A 14,477-nucleotide genomic window follows, 5' to 3' on the forward strand; every position below is an offset into this window, starting at 1 on the left:
TATTTGGGCTGATTGAATTCCGCTGTGTTTTCCCAGGAGTGGTATTGAGTCATAGGGTAATTCATTTGAGTTTTTTTGAGAAGCTTCCACACTGACTTCATATTGTGTTGTGTATAAGGGCCCATTTTATATCATTGCCAATATTTGCTGTCTGTTGATGACCGTTATGACTGGGGTGCAAGTAGAATCCCAATGTGGTTTTGATTTGCATTTCCCTGATGGCTAAAGATACAGCAGCATTTTTCCCATTTATGTTGGTCAGTTGTACTCCCTGAAGAAGTATCTATTCAGGTCATTTGGGCATTTTAAAAATCTGTATTGACCAAACAGTATTGTAAATAATATGGTTTCTGTGTGATTATTTTGGGGCTGATCCGCTAGAAAAAAACAATCGGCCTCCTACTACATGAAGCCATTATGAAATGAAATTTTTTACAGTCTCAGCAATGGCCTCATTTTCAACAATCAGAACAACAGTAAATTTATCGGGTAGTACTTTTTGAAGTCTTCCTCAACTATGTCAGAAACGCTTTATTTCTTCCTCAGAAATGCCTGTTTGTATATATTGTACCATTATTGAGTCTATGTCTTTTTCCCACTAACGCATGGGTTCTTAAAGGTCAAGGACAGTGTCTTCCTCATTTTTAGGGTCTAGAAGAGGAGTCTGTTGAAGGGCTGGTACACAGTAATAGCAGGTACTCAAATGAAGATTTAACTCTGAAAAAAAAATATGGTCCACCCATCACTCTTTTTGTCAAGTACTTTGAGTACCTTTTGATAGCTATTAGCCTCGTAAGATGAATAGCTGGCAGAATTGCAGTCAGGAGACTGGGTCCAGCATGACCCAGTCTATGCCTCCTTTCTTATTATTTTGGAGTCAATGGAGTCAGTGGCTGGAAAAGAAACTTGGTACCTGTTAAGAAATCAGTAAGTATCCTTGTGGGTCCTGGTGGGGAGAGCAAGCGCATTGGGGAATCCTGAACTCACTTATGACCTTAGAGAGCCAAAGGGGAAGTGGGAATGTGGCTGGAAAGGGTGCTGCAGATGACAGCAACAACGACAGAAGTCAACAAAAAGATGTATAGCCAACTAACATGATGTGGAGGCTGCGCCAGGAGAATGAATGACTTAAGGAGTCCAAGAGTCAGTGAAGGCACCCCAGTTACAAGCTATTCACAGAGCAGCCAAGCTCCTCCCAGCTCTAGCATGCTCTCTGAAGGCCCCAGTGTAGTAAATCTGCTGGCCTGGCCTGTCTCCTGGGTACCCTGTCCCTTTAAGAGACATGCCCCACCCACTCCTAAGATCTTGGTGTCCTCACCAGCCTGTGCTTTCTCTGTGTTCATCCCTCTTCTAGAGGCACCTGCCTCTCTCCTTTCTTCCCCTCTTCTCCCCTTTCCCTCTACACTTTTCTTCTCTCCACCCCTCCCCCCAACTAAATAAACTCTACCCAAGCTCTGTTTCCCACCCGCCAGGGGACCCCTGCCGCCATGCGGCCTCGGGTCACACGCATCATGAATGATAACAGTGCAAGAAATAATGCCACAAGATGCTTTGCACAACCTTAGCTTGCATATACATGTCCCCAGTCTTCAGCTTCCCTGGTACCTGAGGTGAGCAGAAAGGCTAGAAAAGCAGGCTAAAGGTATTAGGTTCACATAACCTTAGGGAGGGAATGCTTTAGGGAATGAAGATTTCCAGGTGCCTTAATGGGGATGGAATCCAAACTCTGCCCAACCTGTCCTGAGGAGCACTTCCAGGCTGGCCTCTGAGAAAAACGAAGGGCCCAGTATTGGCCACCAATCTTGTATTGGAGTTCTGTCCCTGGTACCTACGTGGTGGAAGGAGAGCTGATCCTGTGAGTTGTCTGACTGGCTCTGTGCTATGACACATCGCTCTCCACACACATCCCAAATAAATAACGCAGTTTGAAAAGAATGCTTGCTGATGGGAGCAGATGCAGAGACCTACAGCAAATATTAGGTGGAAAGAGCGCCCAAACTGGACAGCTCCATAGTGTCGCTCCCACTGTAGCTCTGGGGTAGGGGAACCCCTCCAAAAAGGAGGAGGAGGAATTTTTTAAATTTTTTTTGGGGGGAGGGGGGCTTTATTTTTTGAGACAGGGTTTCTCTGTAGCTTTGGTGCCTGTCCCGGAACTAGCTCTTGTAGACCAGGCTAGCCTCAAACTCCCAGAGATCCGCCTGCCTCTGCCTCCCGAGTGCTGGGATTAAAGGCGTGCGCCACCACCGCCCGGCTGAGGAGGAGGAATTATAGGAGCCAGAGGGGCCATGGATACCAGGAGAACACAGACAGCAGAATCAGCTCAACAGGGCACATTGGGTCTGTGCTAGGGATCCTCTGCTGATGTTATGGTTGTTAACCTGGTATTTTTGTGGAATGCCTAACAGTAGAGGGGGGGGAGTCTCTGACTTTCCCCTGGTTTTGGGACCGTTTTCTTCATAGTGGGTTGCCTTGTCTATCCTTGATATGAGGGTTTGTGCCTAGTCTTGTAGCTTGTTATGCCATGTTCTGCGGAGATCCCTGGGAAGCCTGGTCTTTTCTGAAGGAAAACAAAGGAAGAGTTGATGGGGTGGGGGAGTGGAGGAAAGGGGCACTGCAGCTAGGATGTATTGAAAACAAAAATTAATGCTTAATTCCCCATCGCTAAGGCTATGCACCCACTTCCTTGGCCTCCCACAGACTAGCTCCAACCTAGGTATCAGCTGAGAAAATCTGCGTCTTGTTTGTTTTGAGACAGGGAGGGGAGGGGGCTCACTATGTAGCATTGGCTGGGCTGGAATGTACTATGTAGACCACGCTGGCATCAAACACATAAAGATTCACCTTCCTTTGCATCCCAAGTGCTGAAATTAAAGATGTAAGACACCACGCCGACCCAAAGACAGGCTTCTACCCTTAGCTGCATCTGTCACAGCAGTGAAGCTCCCGCCACATGAGCAAGTGTTGGCTGTCCAAGAGCTCAGGAGTCATTCTGGTTCTTAAAAGGAGTCTGCCAGTTTTCCTGTTGTATTAAAAACAACAGGCAGTATGTGCTGTCACCCTTGTGATGTTCACATATTAGGGCTAAGCTTACAGCATAGGAAAGCCAGCACAACCGGTCATGGAAGGCCACCTTGACAATGGCATGCAAACCTGTTGTCGCTCTTTATGGGAAAACAGGTGGTCAACGTCTGTGCCTGCTAAGATCACATAATTGCATGGGAGGAGGCTAGTGGAGATCTGCCCAACGCTGCCATCTGAACCTTGCTTCCATCTCGTCCCACTGCTCTGGTCACTGATCACACTTCGTACAGTGCGTGAGCACCCACTACTGTTCTCATTTGGAATCAACTGCAAGGGAGGAACTAAAAACAAACTAAGCTTCCTGTGTTTGTCTTTACAAAATATTTAAAATCCAGTCAAAAAGTTTTTGTTGAGGCACCTAATGAGCTTGTCCAAACTTTAACTGCTTGAGTTTTTGCTTTCAAAATTCCTTAAACAATAACACAATGGAACTGTTTTCCTTCTTACTCCAGCACCCAGTTTCATGAAAATCCTTGACTCTCAGTATTTCTACCCTCCACATGACCAATGTGTACACCCCCTGAGATCAAGAAACCTGACAAAGGGGATTGCCCTGGACGCAGTGGCAGCTTCCCCTGCCCCCAGCCTTTTCTAACCATCTTCCCAGGCCTGGTTCAAGGCAGAGCTACCTGCATCGTGGGCTCTGTTCCTTTGCAGAAGCCTCTCATGAGGCCATGCTGTTTTCCACAGGTCAGGGCTCAGGGAGGCTGGTGAGGGCAGGGTCTAGTCCTGAATTTCAAGATGGGACATGGTGTTCTGCTGCCCACAGCCAAGACCTCAAGGAAACATTTCTCCATCCACACTGCCCCAAGCAGGCTGGTAAGAGAAAGCAGATGGCTTGGCCCCTGAAAAAGGGAAATGCCCAGGGGCTACTAGAGGTGGCCAAAGAAATGGGAAAGATTGGGAAATTGGCCCAGCCAGTGAAAGTTCCGTTTAGCCTTTTCCACATGTGCCTCAGCCAGTGAATTTATTACCTGGCAAGAGAGTTCTGGCAATTTAGAGTTCCAGGTGGACAGGGCCTGGGCTCCAGAAAGGAACCGAACTCCTCTTTCCCCAGGCAGCTATAGAATTCTCCACCCCTCCCCATTACTGAGAAACATGGAGCAGGGCATTTACAGGGCATCTCTGGGCTTGCTGTGCCCACTTGATGACAATGATTGGTCCATTTTAGTGGCTGTGTGGAGAGAGAAGCAAGCGCTGTGGACAAGACCATCGGCACATGCCACTGGTTGTGATGGCCACTTACACTGTTGAGCGGATAAGCTCAGGCCTTGTCCATCTCTAACACTCAGCAGGTGACGCAGAGGGACCCTAATCCCATTTGACAAGGGCAGGTGTGCAGAGTGGAAATACATTGACTCTTCATCCAAGAAGCTTGTCTGCTCTCCTGACTTAAGTCATTCCAGTCTTCCCAGGAGGCTGGCCCCAGGGATCTTAGGTTTAAGGCCCTCCCCCCGCCCCAGGTGGAGGATCGTGTTCTCCTCTTCTAAAAGGGTGGCCTCAGTGGCCAGGAAATATTTGACACTGAAGATCTGAAGGGTTGGGTAAAAGTCTTGCATACAACCAGTAAGATGGCTTAGCCCATAAGGGCAGTTACCATCAAGTTTGATGTTTTTAAGTTGCCCACTGAAAAAGTCATCCTATATCAAGTACCCTCAGTCCCAATCAGAGCTGGCATCATGCTGAGTCCATGAACAAATTCTTTCCTCCTCTGCCATGGTTTATGTGATTAGTCTGGTGTTTCTTTCTGTTTTACTATAGTTACAGCATTCAAACAGATTTTATTTTTTTCCTGGACTAAATCTGTATTCCCATGCTGTCTTGTAGACTGTCTAGCTATGGCCCTCTAAGAGGGCTAAGGTGTGCTCTCCTTTATGAGCTAGCCTCCGAATGTACTCCTGTTTGAGGGGCCTCTGCGCTCCCTTGGAGGGCCTGCTCTTCTCATTGCCCCCACCCCTGCACACCATGTTCTTGGAGTGTTGACTAGGCCAGAACTGAAGAATTTTCCTGTTGCGTTAAGCAGGACCATATGGAGTAGCAGAAAGCTGGCGTGGAGATGAGCTATTCTGGATCACGGGTGTGGCAGGGGAAGCTATGATAACCTCCAAGGTGACGGCAGAGGCGTTGTGGAGGGGAACCATATGAGTTAAGAGGAAGGGAAAGTTGAGCTCACACTCCAGGAAAGCAGGGCCTCCTGCTGAAAGATGCTGAGACAATGGAACAGACAGACAATGGAGCCTGTCCACCTACGCCTGGAAATACTGGCTTTTTAGGAAATGAAGGGAGGCAAGTGTGCATACAGCTGCAGGCGTGGGGTGATCAGACTAGAATGGAGAGGTGGGGAGCGGGACAAGGCTCACTGAAACCCTGAGTTAGGTGTCTCCATTTGGTTCTCTCTACCCAGTTACCATTAGTGTGACATACACATCTATTTGGGGCAACATGTTGGAACATCATTCTGTGTGCAGCGGGGCTGCTTGCTTCTTATGTCCCTCTTTCTACTGTCTCTGTCACGAGCTCAAAGGAGTCATCTCAGAGCAGAGCTGGGCCATGGCTGTCACTGGCACTTGCTGGTAGTGGGTTTGCAAGCACCTATGTATGCCACCCCTGCACCTACAAGAGCCATGCTTGTCGCTCTTGGAAGAGCAGCTTGGTCCAGCCTTTAGGCAATTCCAAGATCTCAAACCAGGTGAGAAATAGCCTATTCTCACTATGGAGTTTAACCTCACCATGCCCAGTGTTCTTGGGTAGCTTCCCAGACTTTCCAGACTCCGTTGCTGATTGCCACCCAAAGGAACCCCACTCCAGTGGCCTGGCCTGAGATATCTGTTCATTCCATCCTCCACAAAACATCCTTACTTGGCAAACTGTGGTGGCTACAAAGCTATTGATGATTAGTAGCTGGACCCCTCTTCTACTGGGCTGGCAAGGCCAGAGGAAGGGATGTGCGTGACAGGCCTTGAGCAAGCCCCAGCCTAGGAAACAAGCCTCCTGGCTTAGCGCAGGGGGAGTCAAGCCTAGAAAAGTAGTTCCCAAATGCTGGGCCTCACCTCCCAGCTACCCTGAGGCAGTTTCTCTGGCATACAGAAAAAAAGAGGGCCCCAATTAAATCCTTTAGAAGACTTTTGTACTAAAGAGTATGAGCCGTCTTCTCTCTGTTATAGTTTCCTTCTTCTTGGAACAGTGGCAGTATGCAAACATACCAAGAACATGCTAGAGGGGACATTTGTATCAGCACCATCGATAGTGTAGGGCTTCTGAGTACAGACCCTGGGGCTGCATCACCAGGGTTCAGATCCCACGTCCATTTTTCTCTAAGTGGGGCTTCGGGAAGGTCATCTAAAGTCCTGGTCCCCTGGATTTCTCTGTAAGATGGGGTTGACATAAGACTGTTGTGAGGATTGAGGAAATCCCATAATAGACCACTTCTGGATTCTCCTGTAATTTTACAGCCCCAAGAAAACCCACTGCCTAAGGTTCACCAGTTGGAAGAACCATTTCCCTTAGGTGTGGTCACGGGGTGGGCAACACACAGACTCCACATATCATTCATTTACATAGCATAGACTTAAAACCCATAGGTACCTTGAATGTTGCTTTGGAGAAGGTGCCCTGTGCCACCCAGGTCTTCTGACATAATCTGATTAGTTTGCTGATAAGAGTTTGATCAAGATATGCCCCATTCCATTTGCTCCCACAATTCCCCACCCCTCTGTGTGTGTTGCACATGCACACACATAATACATGCCTCCAACAGTTTGTTTTCTCCTAGGGAACTAGACTATTTTATAGACTTAGGTTTGTTCGTTATGCAACACAGCCAGCTCATTTGCAGACAGTAAAGAATTGGCACGGACACGCTCATGTGTTGTAGGGTCCAAGGTGAGCTGTGACAGGTACCTGTTGTTTCTTATGGGATATTTCTTTACCCCTGCTTGCCACCTAGAGACATACCACTTGACATGAGGCCATGACTGCGCCCCCACAACGTCTTTTGAGCCTGCATGGTGATGAGCTCGCTAGAGTCTGATGCTGAGGGCCAGTGGGTCCTGCCTGCAGACCAAGGGCTGGAGAACTGACAGAGAAATGCTTTGGGCTGGGGCACCTTGGCTGCTAACCCTGAGACAGGAGCCAATTCTACTGCACTGAAGTTTAATTAGAGACCACAAGGTGTGGTGGTGCACACCTTTAATCCCAGCACTCAAGGAGAGGCAGGGGCAGGTGGATCTCTGTGAGTTCAAGGCCAGCCTGGTCTATAGAGCAAAGACTAGGACAGCCAGGGCTGCACCGCAGACAAACCCTGCCTTGAAAAACCAAAAGAAAAGAAAAGAACCCAGAAGGTCCAATCGGGTCAAGGGCACCAGGAAAACACAGTCCACAGAATCAACTAAACCAGGCTCATAGGAGCTTACAGAGACTAAAGTGACCATCACGAGCCTGTGCGGGTCTGTGCTACGTCCTTTGCTTATGTTATGATATTGTAACTTGGTGTTCTTGTGGGACTCCTAACAGTGAGAGTGGGGGTGTCTCTGACTCTTTCACCTTCTTTTGGGACCCGTTTCCTCCTATTGGGTTGCCTCGTCCAGACTTATTGAAATTTGTTGTGCCACGTTCATTTGACATCCCTGGGCTGTCTGCTCTTTTCTAAAGGGAAGGGAGGAGTGGATCTGGGGGAGAGAAGAGGTGGGGTGGATGCTGGGAGGGGTGGAAGGAGGGGAAATTGCTGTCAGAATGCAATGCATGAGAGGATTTCTTCAGTTATATTTCTTCTTAAGATGTAATAAACGAAAGTAAGGTCAGACAGACTAGAATCTGGCCCCTATGACAGCACAACACTGCCACCATGTGGACTGAAACCTGAATGACCCCTTTGCAGCCAGTCCTGCCCAGTGGCTCTGAATCTGGAGTCCCTTAGCCACAGGATTTGACACCTTCCCTAACCTATTTCACCGTCTCCTGCAGAACCTTGATGGAGGCCGGAGTTTTTGTAGATGCAACACACAGGCCCTGAGTGTGTTCATGAACTTCTGAGATTTTGATAAGTGGCTAAAATAACAGATGCCAGGCATTTTGGGAGGACCAAAAGATGAATGGTTTCGAGATTCCCAACAGAAGACGGTCGGCCGGGGGAAAGACTTCATGGTGTGTGCTGAGCTCGTGAGGCCAGTTTCAACACCGAGCTGTCTCCAGGAAGCCCGGCTGCACACGGGTTATCTGCGAGCAGGGAGGCGCTCAGCCTGGCACCGCTGCCTTGTCCTCTCAGACCAAGCTACATCACCAGCTCTTAAGATGCCTTCATCTATGCAGTGGGGCAGAAGCCGAGAGGCTAGATGTTACACACCACATCTCACCTGTCGTGACCACTTCTTCCAGCTCTCCTATCCCCATCATCCTTAAACTCCATGTCAGGCTGCCCAGAGAACGGCACAGGATGCAAGGCAAGCTACAGAATGCACGGAGCAAACTGAAGTATACAGAGACCTGTTTAAAGGCCAGCGTGGAGCATGGAACCCAGTGACGGGCCCGTCTGGGCAAGGAGCTGAGCACTTTGCAGGCATAGGGAAGATACCCGTGCCTGGCTGCCTGGGGTGGAGTAGAGGGCTCTCCAGCTTTCAGCGCCTTCGCCTCGGGCTGCAATGGCAGTAGGTGGTCTCCAAATGCATTATTCATCCCATGCCCCACACAATGGACCTGGCTACGGCTATTGCAGCCTGTCCTAATTAAATTGAAATTTCTGTCACATGCTTGGAGCTGAGTTTGTGAATTGAAAATGCAAATGTGTGCAAAACAGTCTTGGCCATGAGTCCCCCTGACCTGCCTCAGTAAAGCTAAGATGGGCCAATACCCAATACCACTGTAGAGTGGTGTAGACAAGTGCTCCACTGATGGAGGAGGGTCTATGTGTTACTTTCATTGGTTAATAAAGAAACGGCCTTGGTCCTGATAGGACAGAAAATTAGGTAGGCGGAATAGACAGAATAGAATGCTGGGAGAAAGGAGCAGAGTCAGGCAGTCACCAAGATTCTACTACCCGAGACAGACGCAGGTTAAGATCTTTCCTGGTAAGCCACCACCTTGTGGTGCTACACAGATTATTAGAAATGGGTTAATCAAGATGTGAGAGTTAGCCAATAAGAGGCTGGACCTAATGGGCCAGGCAGTATTTAAAAGAATACAGTTTCCATGTAATTATTTCAGGTGTAAAGCTAGCCGGGTGGCAGGACGCAGCCTGCTGTTCATACTACACTCCACAGTGCAGTGGCGCCTCTGGTGTCCCCTGACTCTGGTGGTACTTGTGACTTGTCCCTCTCAGTGAGCCTCAGTGATGACTCTGAGTTCCTGCTGGCTATGGGTCCTTAGCCTATTTTAATCTGTCAATAGAATAGCCAAACTTGGCTTCATAACCTTTATTTATATACAATTTTATTTATTGTTTTAGTACATTTCTTTCTGTGTCTGCCAGAGTGTGGGCAGAGTACAAAGGGCAATTGAGTCAGCTCTTTCCTTCACCATGTGGATCCTAGGGCCAGAATTCAGGTCGTCAAGCTTGGCCGCAAGTGCTTTCACACACTGAACCACTTGCCAGTCTCCATAATCATTTTTGGAAGCATCAACATCTGATGAAGTTCCTAGGGATTAAATGCCGTTCCAAGGATTCTGCCAATACTCTGGGATCAAGAATACCTCAGCAGACCTTGCTCAGGATGTCATACGGAACCCTCCGTGGCAACCTCAGAGGAACGACCCCTACTGACACTGCTTCTCCATCTCCAGCTTGTATTGGTAACCCTCAGGAGATCTCCAGAGTGAACGGCTGCTGCCTGCACCTCCGGAATGAGATCTCAGGAGCCCTGTGGGAAGTTCTACCTACGAACGCCCCAGGCTCTTAAAGCTCCTGCCCAAGGACCACTCTTGGAGATCCACTGTCCAAGACTACAGGCCTAGTATCCACCTCCAGGGTCCCGGAAAGAAGGAAGTGGCCCCCAAGGCAGAAAATAGAGGGTGGGGCCTACATTAACCTGGAACAGTGGGGTAGAGCAGAATGCCTTTCCCAAGAAGTTTGCAGGCAGCCCCGCTTGCGTGTTTACTGTCAGGGAATGAGTCCATGCTGTGGACAGCAGCTCTGCTGGACATTGAGATGCTATGTGGGTGGCCCAGTCTACACCAGCCTCCCTGAAATAACATGTGTGAGCTGGCTTTGCACATACGCATGGAATCAGCTCACATATGTGCCCTGCAGCCCCTCACTTAACATAGAGCCTGGCTGCGTCCTTCTGTCCCACGCCACCAGGAAGGAGCAACATGTCAGGAGAAAAGGAATGTTATTTACGTGGTGAATCTTCCTGGAAAATACTCAGGCTAAAACCAGAGACCCCGCACAGACGATAACTCTCTTCCCTTTTGTTAACTAAACTCACCCAGAACAAAGTCCAGCAGTGATAGCACCATCCGGAGCTTGAGGGGTGTGAGCCAGGGTAGATAATGGGCAAAGAAAGATGTCTTCCCTCATGACACTAACACAGTCCCTGATAAGTCTACCGGGGGCCACTCCTTTCCCCAGCCTCACCCATACAGGGCTTCGGGAGCCTTCTAAGGGCCTTTCAAAAAATTAGCAACCTTTGCCAGGCAGTGGTGGCACACGCCTTTAATCCCACTACTCAGACCTTTATGAGTTCGAGGGTGGTCTGATTTACAAAGCAAGTTCCAGGACAGCCAAGACTATTACACAGAGAAACACTGTCTTGAAAAACAAAAACAAGAAGGAGGGGGAGGGAAGGAAGGAGGGAGGGAGGGAGGGAGGGAGGGAGGGAGGGAGGGAGGGAGAGAGAGAGAGAGAGAGAGAGAGAGAGAGAGAGAAAGAAAGATCTCTAATCTGTCCCCAGATCTACCGCCCTGGGACACTCCGAACAGGGAGAGAACATTTTATAAAGACACAAGAGGGATGGCCAGGAGGTCTAGGTACCCATCTGCAATGCAACATCATCATCCTTCAACTGGGACCCATCCGTCCACCCAACCCATGCTGACAGCCAGTCCATGCACACCCCATGTACGCATATATGCACACACTCAGCATATATGACCACCTCTGCACTGAATGCAAACCTACAACCCTGTGCACCTTCCTCTGATATGTCACCACCAGCATCCCCCACCCCTGGTAGGGCCAGGCATGGGCAACCACTGTGCCCTCTCTCCACATGATGTCTCTCCCTGAAACTCCCTCCTGACCTTCGCAGTCAGGGAGCCAGGCCCTGGCATCTAAGTGAGTACCTGCTACAACCAAAGACAGAAATAACCTCTGGCCTAGGGACGACAAGGCACTGTGGTCTGCTGCACCCAGTATGGCACCACACAGTTTATGCTAAAGAGAATTTCATTCCAGTTTGTGCAAGGGGAACCCTTCCTAGAAGGGGTAGGGGAGGAGAGCCCACTATGACAAGAAAAACAAGTTACCTAAAAAGAAATAAAATGTTTTACTAACAAATACCCACCCCTGGAGCCAGCAACATAATTCCAATCTTGGGTTCCACTTTTTTCCAGGGTCCCTGGGGGTAGGGTTTCCTGAAAAGAGCGACCCTAGGGGACGTCAGCCCCTCCACCCACAGGGCTCCCAGGGCTCAGTGATCGTTGCCCCTTTCGAGTCAGTTATCCAGGCAAGGGTCATCTTCACCCAGCTCAGGACAAGAGTGGAAGGCTGCCATCAAATCCTCGCCCCCAGCCTTGCCACGGGCACTGAAGTTCTCTGCCCAACTCCTGGCCCCACTTTGGGAGCCAAGGAAGAACCCTGAGTCCTGTGGATACAGCTCACAGCCTGGGTTGTGGGGCCGAGGCCACAGGTTCAGTGTCCTCCATGGTCCTGGCCTCTCTCCAGGTGTGCACGTGGGTCATTCCTGTGAGTGTTATGGCGGATCATCCGTGCTTCTACACCCCAGTCTGATCTTTGATCCAGTCCCGAAGTACAGGGAGCCTCGTGTACACGCCTGGCTTGTTCCTCTGAGCGCAGCCTTCACCCCAGCTCACCACACCAGCCTGGAACATTCGCCCTTCTTTCTCCACGCTGGACAAGGGGCCACCAGAGTCACCCTAGGTGAAAACAGATTCTCTGCATGAGACCCTTGCCCAAACTCTCAAGAGCGGCCTCCACCAAACTGGCCCCTCCCATGCCCAGTTGACCCCTCGGCTTGCCCTCTTGACTCCTGCTCTCCCCTGCCCAGGCTTTCCCCAGCCCCACTTCTCCCTAGCTTCAGCCTAGTTAGGCCCCTCTTTTCCCTGCCTTTCCCTAGCCCCGCCTCTTTCCCATCACCCTCTGCGTGGCCCTTCCCCAGCTCCAGCCTTTCTAAGTCCCTCCTCCTCCAACTCGGCCTCTTCCCCGCAAGCCCACACACCTGACAGGAGTCTACACCCCCGCTGAGGAAACCCACACACATCATCCGTGGGGTGATCTGCTGCGGCAAGAGGCCCTCGCAGGTGGTCTGGTTGATGACGCGGATCTCGCCCTTCTGCAGGACCAGTGCTCCAGTGCCTGGGGAGACAGTAAGCCAGGACAGACTGAGGCAGGCAGTTCCCCGGAGAAGCCACCCTGCACAGGGGAAACTTAGTGGAGAAGTTCCCCACTGCTCAAGTCTACAAGCAGGGCTTGGAAATAGCCCAAGTGCCTGCAGCCGGCAGATAGATGGGCAGGTAGTTAATACCTTCCGGGTATTGTGCAGCCATGCACAGTGACAGGCTGCACAGTGACATTGCTGCTGGCAGGTCATGCACCAAGGTAAGGCATGGGTAGAAAGGAGGAACACCAAAAATGCCACCATATGCCTTCGTGACTGTCTGTAAGGGAGCCCTCTAAGTCATAATGTACTAGACTGGTCTTGTAATAATGAAGTTTTTCAATCCAAAATTTCCCTACAAACTGCCTTCCCTCCACAGGGCACAAAGGCCCCGCAATGGGTAATGTTGCAGGCCCAGCTCAAAGGCTTGTCTAAGTCAAAAATAGTGCCCACCCCTCAGTCACACTTAGCATGTCTTCGCAGGTGAGTAACCAGTTTCTAGATTGAGCAACTGGCCACTAGGCTGTTCGGTGAAGAGTCGAGGCTTTAATTAAGAGCCCAGCCTGCAAATTCTACACCTTTTACTAAGAATTTCCTATTCCTTTCTACCCCCAACAGCATCATCCTGACAGGCACCAGGAAGCTGAGTCATCTACCAGCCCTGACGACAGGCTGAACTCAGCAGTCAAGGCTAGGCACCAAGGGGCTGCAAGTGTGTAAGCAGAAGGCCTAAGGCTCTCTGCAGGTCCTGGCCTGGCTTGTTGGACACTCACCTCCTTCTTGGGTGAGCCCCCAGCCTGTGACCCAGATGGCCTTGCCCGCAGGGAAGACGTGGGTCGTGTCGGGCAGGCAGATGGGTCGCACGACGGTGCTGTACTCCGCGGGCTTCTCGAGCTCCAGCAAGGCAATGTCATAGTCAAAGGTAAAGTCATTGAAGGACGGGTGGGTGATGATGCGTTTGACCTTGTGCTCCTGCACCCCAGAGGAGCTGCGCTTGCTCTGGTCCAGCAGACCCAGGAAGGCCGTCCACTTCGAGGCGTCTGAGTACCTGACAGAGGAGGGAGAGCAGTCACACATCTGTGGGAGGGTATGAGTGCCCGGGCAGCCTTCTGTGGGCTCCCCACCATAAACAAGGCCCTAAGCAGCTGCCGAGGACCAGGAGGCAGAGGGAAGCCCTCTTACTTGGGCTTAACCCTAAACCAGAGACTTTATTAAGCATAGTAAAAGGTCGTGGGCCCCCCTGGACCTGGCATCATAGGCAGCTGTAAAGCACCTGATTTGGATGCTCAAGGACTCAGGTCCTCTAGACATTACATCCCCTTCACCAGTGAGCCATCTCTCCAGCCCAAGGCCTCCCACTTCTCTTCCTCTACCCCAACGGTGTATTCGTCTACCCGTTCAATCGTTTGTGGACGTCTATGATATTCCAAGAATGGCCCTAGAGCCAAGGTCGAGTTCAGCGTGTACGTGGGGTGAGACATGAAAGCCAACTACAGCATCCCACAGAGGACAGGGTGGTGACAAGGACTGCATGGGAGGGAGGAGGGAAGGAAGCAAACCTCAAACTCAACTACAGCTTTGCCGGCCAAAGCCTGCGGAGTGGGGGCTGGGGGCGAGAAGATATGGGGCACAAAGGGAAAGACCGGGAGGCGGAACTGAACAGGGAAATGGACAAGGACGGGGAAACTTCACCCCACCAGCCCAGCCTCCCCGCACAGGACTCCCTTTTCCCGGGCGTCTGAACTGGCTGGCCCAGCAGACAAACACCACAGCTCCACCACTCTGCTCAGACACGCCTGCTCCTAAACGCACCCTCCAGCCACCCGCCTGGACCTCTCAGGAGGTCCA

At 50.6% G+C, this 14,477-nt stretch overlaps 1 protein-coding gene across 1 annotated transcript in view; it reads right to left on the reverse strand.

Moving 5' to 3' along the window:
* Nucleotides 1-11,666: 11,666 nt before the first annotated feature.
* St14 (ST14 transmembrane serine protease matriptase) overlaps nt 11,667-14,477 on the reverse strand; it is a 37,700-nt gene continuing 34,889 nt past the window's right edge. Inside the window, exons 17-19 of the mRNA XM_057767503.1 lie at nt 13,403-13,677; nt 12,471-12,607; nt 11,667-12,168 (exon numbers count right to left, since the gene is read on the reverse strand). Coding sequence (XP_057623486.1) covers nt 12,007-12,168; nt 12,471-12,607; nt 13,403-13,677 — 574 coding nt within the window. The 3' untranslated portion in view covers nt 11,667-12,006. The remainder of the gene's footprint in view (nt 12,169-12,470; nt 12,608-13,402; nt 13,678-14,477) is intronic.

The sequence above is a fragment of the Chionomys nivalis genome, chromosome 4, assembly GCF_950005125.1.
Source record: "Chionomys nivalis chromosome 4, mChiNiv1.1, whole genome shotgun sequence".
In the NCBI taxonomy this organism is placed as follows: Eukaryota; Metazoa; Chordata; class Mammalia; order Rodentia; family Cricetidae; genus Chionomys; species Chionomys nivalis.